Below are 14272 nucleotides of genomic sequence, written 5' to 3'. Positions count from 1 at the left end.
TGTGACCTTAATTGCTGTTAGTGTTTTCAGGACTGTTCCACAGGTGCATGTTCATTAATTGTTTATGGTTCATTGAACAAGCATGGGAAACAGTGTTTAAACCATTTACAATGAAGATCTGTGAAGTTATTTGGATTTTTACAAATTATCTTTGAAAGACAAGGTCCTGAAAGGGGCCGTTTATTTTTTTTTGCTGAGTTTAGTATATCAAACTGTGAATATCCCAGTGGCCAGGGTCAGTCAGTTAGTAAAGGGTGGATGCTGCTCAGGAAAGATGCAGACAGATATTAGATTGGGTTTTTCCAATTCAGCACTATGTAATCGGGCAGGCATCTTCCCCTTTTTGTCTCCCACTCGCCAAGTGCCCTTTTGGGTAGTGGTATAATTATAGATTGTTGGTATACATTTTTTTTGTTCGGTTGTTCTGAACTCACTGCACCAAAGTCTACCCCTATCCCGTCCGTTGGTCTGCCCTGTATGGAGATTGCCGCCTGGTATCCAAACATGCATTGTGATGCGGGTCACCGGTCGTGTGTGTGTGTGTGTTGCAAGCTATCTAGTTTAAATATAAACAGTACTGCCACACCAGCATAAGATGTGATTAACATTCGATTTACATCATTCGCTTTGGTTGGCTGATAGCCTATGCGCAGCAGCGCTTCATAATTTATTTCCTTATAGAATCATAGCGGGGGAAGGTGCTGGAGGTGTTGTAGCACCCCTGAGGAATTGAAATAAATGTGTCAAAATTATAGAATAACTGCTGTCTGAAAGAAATGTAATAATTCGGAATAGCCTACTGCACCATGTGTAGGGCTATAATTTAGCCACAGAGGATCAATAGCTTCTTTTAAAAATAGCCTTGCTGTGGATTGCCTGTCTCCCAATAACAAGGCATAGTCTGCAGTCGGGATTGCGCCTCAAATCTGTCAGTGAACAGCATGCAGACAAAACAGGCCTTTCGTAATATTTCAAATACAATGAAGGGAAAACACAGGTTGGAAAGGAAATGACTCCTGCTGAAAAGAAAATACTAATCTGTCTGCTGTAGGCTACCAAATTATTTTATCAACCTCCAGATAGGCCTATTGAGCGAACATTGTTTAGTCTTCAAGTGAGAGTATTTTGGCACAAGCGCATCGGCAAGGCCAGTGAGCAGCACATCATTGGGTGAGTCAGTGAAACTGGAAAGCTTTTTTAGGATTATAATTTCCTCCTCATATTGTACAATAATTGTCAACACACACCTGGTCCTACGGTAGGCTGTTGATGGATTCAAGAGGAGGTTGTTTTTATTGATCTCAGTTTGTCAAAGTAGCCTGTCATTTCAATCATTTGTGTAGTAGGCTATTAAAAATACTATGCCAAAGTCTCCAGTCATTCACATTTACATATAAGTGCATGAAATGTGTTCATAAAAAAAAGGCCATTTTTTTCCTGGACCTAGGCTACTAAAGATGTGCAACTTCTGTAAGCACTGCTACCGCTTAATGCCACTACGCAAATACGATTATACGCATGCAATGCTTTAAAGGTGTTTTTTTTTTGGGGGGGGGGGGGTCAAAGAAACAGAAGTTCTAGTTCAGAGTGGTCGATGAGCTGCTGTCAGGATTTCAAGGTGGATGGTCCAGTGTTTTCAGTTCAGTTGTAACCGAGCTATAGACAAGAATATTATCCATTGCCGCAAACTATCACGTGTCTGCACATGACACCCTCGGAAAAGTTGCAGTTGGAGGAATCCGGCGAGGTGTTTTAAATGGACCGAAGACTGTAGCTTAATAAAGGAAAACTGCACCGGGAGCGACGGAGTTGGCGATAGTCTCATCACCCGCACGCGTATTATTCTGCTCTACGACGAATTTAAGGGGAGGTTTTCGAACGATGTGACATGACTGCTACCCGAATGTAACAATTAGGCTAACCTTGATGAAATCCGATTGCGCTCTTCCGCCGAGTATTAATTGAAACCAGTCGGGTGCGCACAGTTCTGCGGCCATATGTAGTTGAATCATTTAACTGAAGAGGATGCTTTAAATGTACATTCAGTAGAACATTGAAGGCTACCTTGAAGGCAACCCGGAATAGCCCCCAATTAATTTCAAATGCCATGGTAGCTTATTTGCTTAAACGTAAAGGTCCGAATCTGGGGTTTGCGAGATAAATGCTGAATTGATTGGAGACCTTCGGAATTGACCGCCCTGTCATTCATTGCCTGTTGTGTAGGCACGGAATTTTCACGCGCTGTTCTAGCAATCCAACAGCTGAACAACATTGTAGCCCATCCAAACTGACCGCCCCACTACTTCGCATCTGCGCCCCGGCCACTTGAAATGAGGACCGCGTCCCGAGCCTGTTCTGTGTGAAGCCGCGAAAACGGGCAATACCTTCCGTCTCTCCCGTCCGCAGTGAGGCAAGGACAATAAGTCCCCGTTTGGCCGTGCTGCAGCCATGGACCAGGACGAGAACAAGAGCGTCTCGAAAAAGACCATAATCACAAAGATTTTCAAAGTTCGCAGGAGGAGAGAGATGCTTTTCGTGCAAGTGTGTTTTCTCTGCAGTGTCCTCTGCATGGCATGGAGCATGTCAGTATTGCTGACAAAGACAGGTGAGTGTGAGCCGGGGAAACTGCTGAGAAACGTGGGGCAGGGAGGACAGCTGAGAATTCTGCGGTGTAATAGTGCACCCTCTAACCAGCTAGCCATTAGTTATATACAGAGAATTGTCTTTCACCACGCTTATAAAAATACATTTTCAAGGACATGCAAGCACAGCATTGTCCGAATCATTTATGGTGCCCCCCCCCCCCCCTCCAGCATTTCCAGATATTCATCTGCATCAAACCATGTTGAGATAAGATGGAACCACTGATAAAGTGCATGGTTATTGCTCATAATTATTCAGCGCAAAATGCTTAGTGAAGTGATGGTTTATAACAATGTCGAGAGGTTTTGAGAAACTCTGCATTTAGTCTCAATGTCGACGCAGTGGCTGTTTGCCTCGGCATTATGACCCAACGCTCTCATGACAACTCCCATATTAATTGTGAGGATACCTCTGCGATATGGGGTCACTATAATTTTTCTTCATCGTGTTCGACTATGCGTTGGTCTTTCCGTATGCCGCAGTGTGCGCGGCTGCAACACGTTAAGAAGCGTGCAAGGTGGCTTACACCTCGACAACCATATACATCACGTCGGATGTAGGCTGTCATAGAACCTAAACAATATGTTATCGTGTGGGTTGGTAAACATTTGGTTTGAGCGTTGTCACCCTATGGCAGATGCCTGTACCAGGCGCGAGAGCAACCAACCTGGCGCACCAGTCGCTCAGCGTTTGAGAGAGAATGAGCGTAGGCTTGTGGTAATGCTGGCATCATCGTGTCTCGCCCAGGGCTTCACACACCGTTGCACACTGGACAGGGCCGGCTCTTTCCTTTTGGGCCCCCCTTTCCTGCAATTGTATATATTTTACCATGGGACTGCGAGAACATTTAGCAATTGTATAACATTTCCTGAAATTGTACACATTTTGCCATGACTTATGTCAAGTTAAAATTATCTTAGAAAGTTACGAACAAAATCTATGGGCCCCTGGACACTTGCCCTTCATGCCTGATCGTTAATTTGGACGTGATTACTACAAGTTTAGATAGTTGGCTAGAATAATTTACCAATCTAAAAAATGTTAGCTGACATTGGCTAATTGAGTGACTGAAATAAGAGAATCTGCTGATGCACAACCACATTTCAAAACGTGCACCTGTTTGTATTCTACTATTCTAACTCAATAGTAAGTTCAGACCCCGACTGAGTTGCCCATTCCTGGGCTATATGGTAGGCTATACACAGTGGCAATTTAACCTGTGGCATCGATTATTAGAAACATTTATTGTCGTGTCAAAATAGACTAGTGTAAATAGGATCATTTTGTTCAGGAAGTCAGTCTTGTCCAAAAGAGTTTTGTGAGTTAGTCATGACTTACTTGAGGGGTAGGTTGATTTGGACATTGCTCATTTGCCCACTCACGGGATACACAGTTGCAATGATTGGACTCTATCCAATCCTACCGCAGAACAGTGTGAGGCAGACCTGCCCATCAGCACAACAGATACATAAACACATCATGCATTTAACTTGAGAAATACTGCACCAAACACCTTAATGTCAAATTGTGCAAATTACATTTCAGCAAAAACATACATTTCTGGAGTTATTCTATATTCATGGACTGTTTTGGGGAAATTACACTGGCTTTGTTCATATGGTGTCTCATGGGAGACAAACCTTTAACTGCCACATCAAACCACACCCAAGACTGAAATTCGGTGTGTTCAATCGCTCTTTAAGTTTGATGGCTGACCATGTGTGTGACATGCCCAAAAACCAAAGGTCATGGGCCCCCACGTACTTGTCATAAATCACCTCAGGCACGTGTGAACATTCAGGATGAGTTGCCAACACATTAGGAATATGTAATCAGACAAGTAGCCCTGTCCGTTTGCTTTTGAACAGAACGTATGACTGATAAGCACCGTCACTGACATTTTGTTATGACAGGAATAGAGATTTCACCCTAGATCAATTACAAATGACCAATGGTTGTCAGTCATCCTTTCTTTAGGCTGTAGCGTTTAGGATTGACACTAAGCTCTGAGAGCACAACTTAAACAAAGGACTGGGAGTTTTTTAAAGGACTGTCTGGTTTAGGATTTCTGCTGTCACCTTGGCACATCGGTCAGAATGCAATGAGGAGAGAAAGATGAGAAATCCAGTTTTAAGGGTAATTATTATATACAGTTGAACAGAGGCACATGGGGGGAGGGTTTGGATGGAGGTTAAGTGTTGGGATTGTAAGGCCTCTAGGTTGGATAGGAATAATGTGTTAGGAATTGTGTCTTGTCAGGCCTTGGAGAAAAGATTGGATGTGAGGGCCTGGAATGGAGATATAAAAGGGTAACATTAAGAAGACAACATAAATGGTGCAGACATGACAAAGTAGTGCCATGTGATTATGGGGAATAGGCTTAACATATAACTTAGGAGACTGCCAGGATAAATGTAACAAATGAGCATTAGCATGGATATAAGGGATATGACAAGTCTAAACAGCATAATATACATTGTATTCAACACTTTTCTCAGAGAATAAATATATATACAGTACCAGTCAAAAGTTTGGACACACCTACTCGTTCCATGCTTTTTCTTTATTTTTACTATTTACTACATTGTAGAATAATAGTGAAGACATCAAAACTATGAAATAACACATATGGAATCATATAGTAACCAACCTCAAAAGAGTTAAACAAATCAAAATCTATTTTATATTTGAGATTCTTCAAAGTAGCCACCCTTTTGCCTTGTTGACAGCTTTGCACACTCTTGGCCTTCTCTCAACCAGCTTCATGAGGAATGCTTTTCCAACAGTCTTGAAGGAGTTCCCACATATGCTGAGCACTTGTTGGCTGCTTTTCCTTCACTCTGCGGTCCAACTCATCCCAAACCATCTCACTTGGGTTGAGGTCGGGTGATTGTGGAGGCCAGGTCATCTGATACAGCACTCCATCGCTTTTCTTTTTGGTTAAATAGCCCTTACACAGCCTGAATGTGTGTTTTGGGTCATTGTCCTGTTGAAAAACAAATGATAATCCCACTAAGCGCAAACCAGATGGGATGACATATTGCTTCAGAATGCTGTGATAGACATGCTGGTTAAGTGTGCCATGAATTCTAAATAAATCACCGACACTATCACCTGCAAAGCACCATCACACCACCTCCTCCATGCTTCACGGTGGGAACCACATATGCAGAGATCATCCGTTCACCTACTCTGCGTCTCACAAAGACATGGCGGTTGGAACCAAAAATCTCAAATTTGGACTCATCATACCTAAGAACAGATTTCCACCAGTCTAATTTCCATTGCTCGTGTTTCTTGGCCCAAGCAAGTCTCTTCTTGTTAGTGTCCTTTAGTAGTGGTTTCTTTACAGCAATTCAACCATGAAGGCCTGGTTCACACACTCCTCTGAACAGTTGATGTTGAGATGTGTCTGTTACTTGAACTCTGTGCTGCAATCTTAGGTGAAGTTAATTGCTGCTTTCTGAGACTGGTAACTCTAAGGACTTTATCGTCTGCAGCAGAGGTAACTCTGGGTCTTCCTTTCCTGTGGCGGTCCTCATGAGAACCAGTTTCATCATAGTGCTTGATGGTGTTTGCGATTGCACTTGAAGAAACTTTCAAAGTACTTGAAATTTACCCGGATTAACTGACCTTCATGTCTTAATTAAAGTACTGATGGACTGTCGTTTATTTTTGATTATTTGAGCTGTTCTTGCCATAATATGGACTTGGTCTTTTATCAAATAGGGATATCTTCTGTATACCACCCATACCTTGTCAAAACACAACTGATTGGCTCAAACATATTAAGAAGTTAAGAAATTCCACAAATAAGCTTTTAACAAGGCACACCTGTTAATTGAAATGCATTACAGGTGACTACCTCATGAAGCTGTTTGAGAGAATGCCAAGACTGTGCAAATCTGTCATCAAGGCAATGGTTGCTAATTTTGAAGAATCTCAAATATAAAATACATTTTGATTTGTTTAACACTTTTCTTTGGTTACTACATGATTCCATATGTGTTATTTCATAGTTGTGATGTCTTCACTATTATTCTACAATGTAGAAAATAGTAAAAATAAAGAAAAACAATAGAATGAGTAGGTGTGTCCAAACCTTTCACTGGTACTGTAAATGAAAAGGCCCTTTATCAGTCACGGCCAATGGCCGGCAGAAGGATAGGGCATCACCAAGCAAACTAAAGCATACTGCTTACAAAGGGAACTGGAGAGTGAAAAATGTAGAGGAGAGGTGATTAAGAGAGTGGGAACAGGTGTGGTCGGAAGGGGTGTGGCCTAGGGTAATTGGAAGCATTTGGAGTCCTGTAGAGTGCCATTACCCTTCACAATAATACCACATGGGCCTTATGGGGCTTTCAAGACAACTCGGAACTAAACAAAAAAAACTAGGTTAAATCATGACGTCAGTGATCTTCATGTCGGAAATCTGAGCTCTAGAAAGATGTCCGAGTTTCTGACTTGGAATTCCGAGTTGAAAGACAGAGTTCCCAGTTGTCTTGAACGCACTGTTGTAGGAGATTTCCCAGTTCAGAGTTCCAACAGTAGTGGAACATGTCCATCTGCGTCCACTCAGGCCCCTGAGCGCAGAAACCCACCATAAATCGCCTCATTATGCTATGTACTGTAGGCCCATGTCTGACCGCACTGATATGTTGGAGTTTTTATTAATTACATTAAAAACAACAAGAGGCTTAAAAGATTATTCTGGAATGATATACAGACAAGCTTGCTGCAAATCTCTTATCTCCAAAAGACGGGATCTAAGGGGACCAAAGTTAAAGCTTTATGGTCAGTAATGGCTTGCCTTTTTTTTGCATTTAATCAAGGTTGAATGACCTGTGCACCGTGTGCTGTGATTGTCACCATAAGAGGGTATTTGATAAGAGAGCATGCTGTGAGCCTACCATGATTGGACATGTCACATGTTTGACCATCACCTTTTGTGAGGCGAGGCAGATGTTGGAGGCAGGTGTTTGATCAGAGAGAAATACAGGTATAACCCCTCACCTCCCCTCCATTATCCTCCTTTAATTCTCCCCCCTCCCTAATCCCCTCTGAACGCATCTGACTGCTCTCCATATTGCTCTCAATCCCAAATCACCATAAGAATAGGAACCAGGCATTCGTAATATGCCCATGTCCCTTTTCTGACTCCTGTTTATATGGATGGGAGTACTCTGGGGTTGTTTGTCTGTGACAAATGTAGTGCCAACAGAATAAGGGCAGATGGATGGGAATTGAGTGAAGGATTACTTAAGGGTTATGTCTCTCTGTCACTCTCCATTTTGATTGGAGCAGGGTATGTCTCCATGATGAAGATGGGGAAGGTAGAGTACTTTTGAGAGTATGCCAGGTGGTTACAGAGCTAGGGCCAGGCCTGGTCTGACAGGTGTGTATGCTGTAGGGGTGATGGTGAGGGAGATGGCACTGGGAAGTCTCAGCAGTGTCAGGGCAGGAAGGCGGAGAGGAGCCGTGTTTGTGTGGGAGCCGTTCGTGGCACAGGAAGTTGGCAGAGATTGATGGGTGTCATTGGTTCATCTCACTCGCCAGCTAATTGGACTGGGTTGCAGGATGATGATGCCCTCTGTTTCTCTCTCTCTCAGTGTAGTCCTAATAGGGCCCTATAAAATCTGTTTTATTTTTTTCCTGATTCTGTGAATTGTTTTCTCCAAAATTCCATTTTGTTTTTTCCAGGCTTCAGTTTTCCCAGTATTGTCAGGTTTTTTGCTGACACAATTTTGAGAAAAACAAAACAATTGGATGTTCTAAATCCAGAACAATGCTTAAACCAGATCAGGAGACCACCTTTGAGGTCTGGGGAAAAAAATACATGTCGAATTTTGGGTGTAGTTACCCTTTAATGTACATGAGCACCAGCCAGAGACCAGTGTTTCTGTAATGCTCATGTGATTGCAGAGTTTGCTAAACAAATGGCCACTGGACTGATGCAAATATTCATGATATCATTCTGCCAGGTAGACATGGGCTACTTTGTAGTTCACATTTAATTGAGAAGGTTTTTGGGAAAGCCTTTCCATCTACCAGCAGACAGTTATCGTTAGCATTGATGCTAACGGCTACACAAGGTGAAGACTAGACATACACATGCAAACACCTCGCACAACACACCAATGGGAGCATTCCTGTTCCGTTTCAGAAAGTTGCATGTAAATATGAATTTGTTTGCATTTTGTTTATGTCTTATGATTAACTTGAGCAAATTAATGCATTTTCGAATAACTTCAATGTATTTAGTTTATTTCCTACTAAGTTAAAAACATAAAAAAATGGCAAACATTTGTCTCCACCCTATGGCAAAATGTGTAGAATTGCAGGAAATTGCCTGTAAAACTGCTACATTTTCTCTTCGCACCGTTGCAAAATATGTAAAATTGCAGCAAAATGCACAGAATTACATTCCCATCAAAGTTGCCCATCCCTGATCTACAGCTACCCTTTGGTCTCCCATTCAAGGTTTTAACCAAGCTCAATCCTGCTTGGCTATGATATTTGTTACTGACCATTACCAATGTGCTATTGTGAGAGTGATTGTTGAGAGATCCCCACTTAAAAACTAAATAGATTCACTGCTACTATCAAAGTCATCCTCAAGGGTAATAAGTTTAACAGAGCAAATTAAATTTGTCCATACTTGTATCAATCATTAATGACGCTATTTAGGCCGATATACTGTAGCTTTTGAAAAGTCATCAACAGCAATTGTTTTGAATTCAACCCAGAATTCAACTAAAAATGGACGATACAATAATAGGCCTAGGGTTTCAAGCTCTCGTTGATTTCAAATTTGATGATATTTAATGATATTATTGAATTGTGTTTGGTTGTCAACACAACAAAATATCAACACTTTGCCCTCAGAACAACCTTAAATCTTCGGGGCATGGACTCTACAAGGTGTTGAAAGTGCTCCACAGGGATGCTGGCCCATGTTGACGTCAATGCTTCCCACAGTTATCAAGTTGGCTGGATGTCCTTTGGATGGTGGACCATTCTTGATACACACAGGAAACTGTTGAGCGTGAAAAACCCAGCAGTGTTGCAGTTCTTGACACAAACCGCAACGTGTGGCACTTTCTACCATACCCCGTTCAAAGGCACTTCCATTTTTTGTCTTGCCCATTCACCCCTGAATGGCACACATACACAATCCATGTCTCAATTGTCTCAAGGTTTAATAAACCTTTAACCCGTCTCCTCCCCTTCATCTACTCTGATTTGAAGTGGATCTAACAAGTGACATCAATAAGGGATCAAAGCTTCCCCCAGGATTTCACCTGATCAGTCTATGTTATGGGGATAGCAGATGTTCTTAATGTTTTGTATATTCAGTGTGTATGTTGGATTCACATCTCCATCTCAACCAAAAATCTAAGTTAAAGAATAGGACTAAATAAAATCAAACTTCTGTTTAAAAGCGCATTTAAAGTTTGATTTGATTTGGTCCTACTCTATAACTTAGATTTTTGGTTGAGATGGAGACGTGAATCCAACATATCAATTATTCATTTGTAGTCAACCTGGAATTAATGCCAGAATAAATCAGTGGCACAGATGGAACTATTCAAGCAGAAAATACATCTCCTTCAAATGTTTATATTTGGTTGCGTTGACAACCAAACACAATTCAATATCACTTTTGTAATACAACAAATAGCCTTTTGACTTGTCGACAAGTTAACAAATGATATGTTGGATTCATGTCTCCAACTCAACCAAAAATAAAAGTTAAAGAATGAGATTAAGCCAGTGGCTCGGATGGAACTATCCAAGCAGTAGATGAATATCCTTTTAAATTTTGATTTTTGGTTGTGTTGTCATCAAAACACAATTCAATATTACTTTTGTAATGCAGTAAATACAGCTTAATGTTAAGGCCATTTTACAAACCAATGTAACATTCAAAAGTAATATTGTAATACATTTCTTCTCATGTAATAATCTAAGGCATGCATGTTCAATATATAGTAGCATGCATAGGTCAACATCGCAGGTCTGTGGAGATCTTCACAATTGCTGTAATAATCTGTGCAGAATCACTTGCACCATGTACTTTTAATGTAGTCTCAACTGCAATCCAAGTCACTCGGGCTCCCGAGTGGTGCAGTGGTCTAAGGCACTGCATCTCAGGGCTAGAGGCATCACTACAGATCCTGGTTTGATTCCAGGCTGTATCACAACCAGCTGTGATTGGGAGTCCCATTGGGCGGCGCGCAGTTCCCCAGGGTCGTTAGGGTTTGGCTGGGGTACGCCATCATTGTAAGTAAGAATTTGCCTAGTTAAATAAAGGATCGAAAAATACACATTTGGTTCTCCTATTAGATGAAGCCCTGTGATATCGCATTAGTCTGTATAAATAAACAAAATATCTGATGTTGAATTCTCATTTGAACTTTGCTGTGCTTTTAAATGGTTGAAATACAGTGATAGACATTTGGTTGACAACTAAACCAAAAATCAGACTTTGTTTTTCCATTGGAATTTGGTTGTGCTTTTAGATGGTTGAAAGCATAGTGACAACACATTGGAGATTTAACTACAGTTTGACTGTCTTTTTGAGTAGGTGAATATAGGTTGTCATCTCATTGATCAACGTCTCAACCAAATATTACCCAATTGTCCATGTCAAAATTACGTAGGGTAATGTCTTTGTTTTCTGCTTCAAGGAAGCAAATTAGTTTTGGTTTTCAAGCACCTAGCTTGTTCTGCCTCACACTTTTCATGGTTTCATCCTGAGGCTTCTATCTCTTATAGAATTCAGATGTCGTAACGCATCTTAATGTCTTAACTCAAGGCTCGAGTCTGGTTGGTCTGTTCAGTTCTTGACCGTGACTTGACCAAAAATCAATACCCTAAGGGAAAGGTTAGTTAGTCAGTCATTCAGTTAAGTCGCTAATCCTTTTCTGTTGGGGGTTGAAATCAGTGAGCCTATAATCTAACTGGGGTCCAACACTGACAGTTTGTAAATCTGGGTTCTTTGCACATTGCAATCTCATTGAAAACCTTCGAGAAATGAATGATGGAAAGCCAGAAGCGTCGCAAGTTGGCTGTGTGTATGGGTGATTTGCATCCAGTAATCGGGAATTAAACAGTTCTCATTTTGTATTCATCCCACTTGAAACATTCAAACCTGAAAGGATGGGGGAAATTAATTATTGAAGCCTACTCCATCCTACAATGCGATTAGTTATCAATCTAGTTTGAGGTAGAATTTCCATGCATATCCATTTCGTTTCAAGTGATCAACATTACAATCATTGTCATGATTTATGAATGCATCTGTATTTTTCAGCACCTTTTTCACAGATACATTGGTTATGTCTCGTTCAATGATACTCAGTGGTGAGAAAAAGTACTCAATTGTCATACGCGTGTAAAAGTAAAGATACCTTAATAGAAAATGACTCAAAGTCACCCAGTAAAATAATACTTGAGTAAAATTTTTAAAGTATCTGGTTTGAAATGTACTTAAGTACAGTGGTGGAAAAAGTAAATGCTATACATCAAATTATTTATATTAAACAAACCAGATGGCACATTGTTATTGTTTTTTACATTTTTCAGACAGCCAAGGGAACACAGACATTATTTACAAAAATGCAGTATTTGTGTTTAGTGAGTTCGCCAATCAGAGGCAGTAGGGATGACAACGTGTTATATTGCTAGGTGCGTGAATACAATCATATTGCTGTCCTGCGTGAGCATTCAAAATGTTAAAAGGACTTTTGGGTGTCAAGGAAAATGTATGGGAGTAAAAAATGTTTTTAGGAATGTAGTGGAGTAGAAGTTGTCAAATATATAAATAGTAAAGTACAGATACCCCCCAAAAAACTGCTTAAGTAGTATCTTAAAAGTATTTTTAATGAAGTACTTAATAACACTGATGTTACTCAACTTCTTAATGTAACATGGCTATGATTTTCTATGAGCAAGGATACCTCTTTTCTTCCAGGGTACGGAATAACATTAAAAAATGGACACGAGAAGCATGAACATTGGGGAAGGAAGCTCATGGGACATGAACCCGACAACGACAATGAGACCGAGACCGAGTCAAAGAACTGCACAGAGCCAGGTATGCTCCCTTCACTGGGGAAAACTACTGTCGACCATGGCAATAGTTTTGTATTTATTATTTGAACCCTGATTACTGTTATATAGAGCTTGTCAGCTTGTAGTCCTAAAAAACGTACATGAGTTACCTCTGGTTCGTTCAGCCATTCCTATGGGGGAAATTAATGGGGAAAGAATGGGGTTTTGGGATAAATACAGAAAATAAGGTCTGAGGTTAACACAGGCTCAGGAGATCTTTTACGTTTTGATCTGAGATAATATTAGTCAGTTAACATGATCTTTATGAATTATGAAGCCTTTATGCCTTATGTTCTTGTTTTGATAACATACCCACATGGAAAAATGCTATAGTATACTATGGTATAAATATTATAGTATTCATGTAGTATTTTTGCAGGCTTTGCTGTAGTATTCATCAGGGTTACCCAACTTGTGACCGTTTTATTTGGCCCCCCAAGTTGGTCAACATCGCAGGTGCAAGTGATTCTGCACAGATTATTGGCCCCCCAAGTTTTCTGAACAAAAAGTGATGTATTTTTTATTTTCTTTTGAATTTTCATTATTGGACATAAAAGATTGTAAAAACACCAGTTATTTTAATTTTGGAAATCTATCCCCAATTATTCCCATGCATAATAGAGACACATGATCATATACAAATGTACGCAAAGTTTGAAATGATCATGTTTTTGTCAAAACTGTTATGTATTTGTGATTCTTGCAGTCTACAAATGATTTGTAATTATGTTCCGGCCCCCGGACCATAGGATCACGATAAAAACAGCCTGCGTCTGAATCTAGTTGAGGATCCCTGCTGACACGCCGTAATGTTAAATAATGGTGTTGTATTAATTGTGACAGGCTCACGTTTTACTGGTACAGCGTACACCCACTATTTATTTTACCGGGACGCCGTACTGAACCGTACCCCCTGACTTTAACCCCTGAATGTGTTACAGCAACGAAATCACGCTCTCCTGCTGCGCTACGATGTTAGTGGCTGTGACGTAGGGTTCAGCCAGTAGTTGATGAACAGTCGGAAGAGTGAATGAAATGGTAGGAGGGACACCCCAGCTTCAAATGGTGTCAGATTTCACATCCTGCTTCACAAAGGCAGAAGAGGCATACTCCTGGGTCCGTGAGAATCATGGCTAACGCTCCAGCAAGCCATTTCCATCTATGGTGTCTACAGATTAATTTATAAGCGAAAATGTCAGTCGGAACCAGTACCAGAACAACGCAGATCCCTAAAACAGGGGACTTTGCATCTTTAAATACTCTGAGGGTGACACAAGGTAACAGACACTTTGGAAGGTTGTGTTGCCGGCTATTAATAGTTTCATTGTGACACATTTGGCCCAATGGAGATTGAGTGTCTGTTTCTCATTACCAGCCACAGCTAGCAGAATCCTTTGGGGGCCTCACTGAAAGTGTTGAGGGTTGAAGCGTCGTCTTTATAAGAGGAAGTTTTGTCAGTGTTAAGTGTTGAAGTGTTTACTTCAATCTAGGCCTCCATGATTGGAATATGAGT

The 14272-nt window shown here is 40.8% G+C and overlaps 1 protein-coding gene across 1 annotated transcript in view; it reads left to right on the top strand.

Annotated features, from left to right (window-relative positions):
* The first annotated feature begins 1576 nt into the window (after positions 1-1576).
* Positions 1577-14272, top strand: part of LOC106571662 (sodium/potassium/calcium exchanger 4) — an 85549-nt gene continuing 72853 nt past the window's right edge. The window contains exons 1-2 of the mRNA XM_014144976.3: positions 1577-2605; positions 12620-12742. Coding sequence (XP_014000451.1) covers positions 2449-2605; positions 12620-12742 — 280 coding nt within the window. The 5' untranslated portion in view covers positions 1577-2448. The remainder of the gene's footprint in view (positions 2606-12619; positions 12743-14272) is intronic.

This window comes from Salmo salar, chromosome 15, assembly GCF_965601325.2.
Source record: "Salmo salar chromosome 15, fSalSal1, whole genome shotgun sequence".
Taxonomy (NCBI): domain Eukaryota; kingdom Metazoa; phylum Chordata; class Actinopteri; order Salmoniformes; family Salmonidae; genus Salmo; species Salmo salar.
Note: the sequence above shows the minus strand (reverse complement) of the source record. Positions and strands in the feature narration are given on the sequence as shown.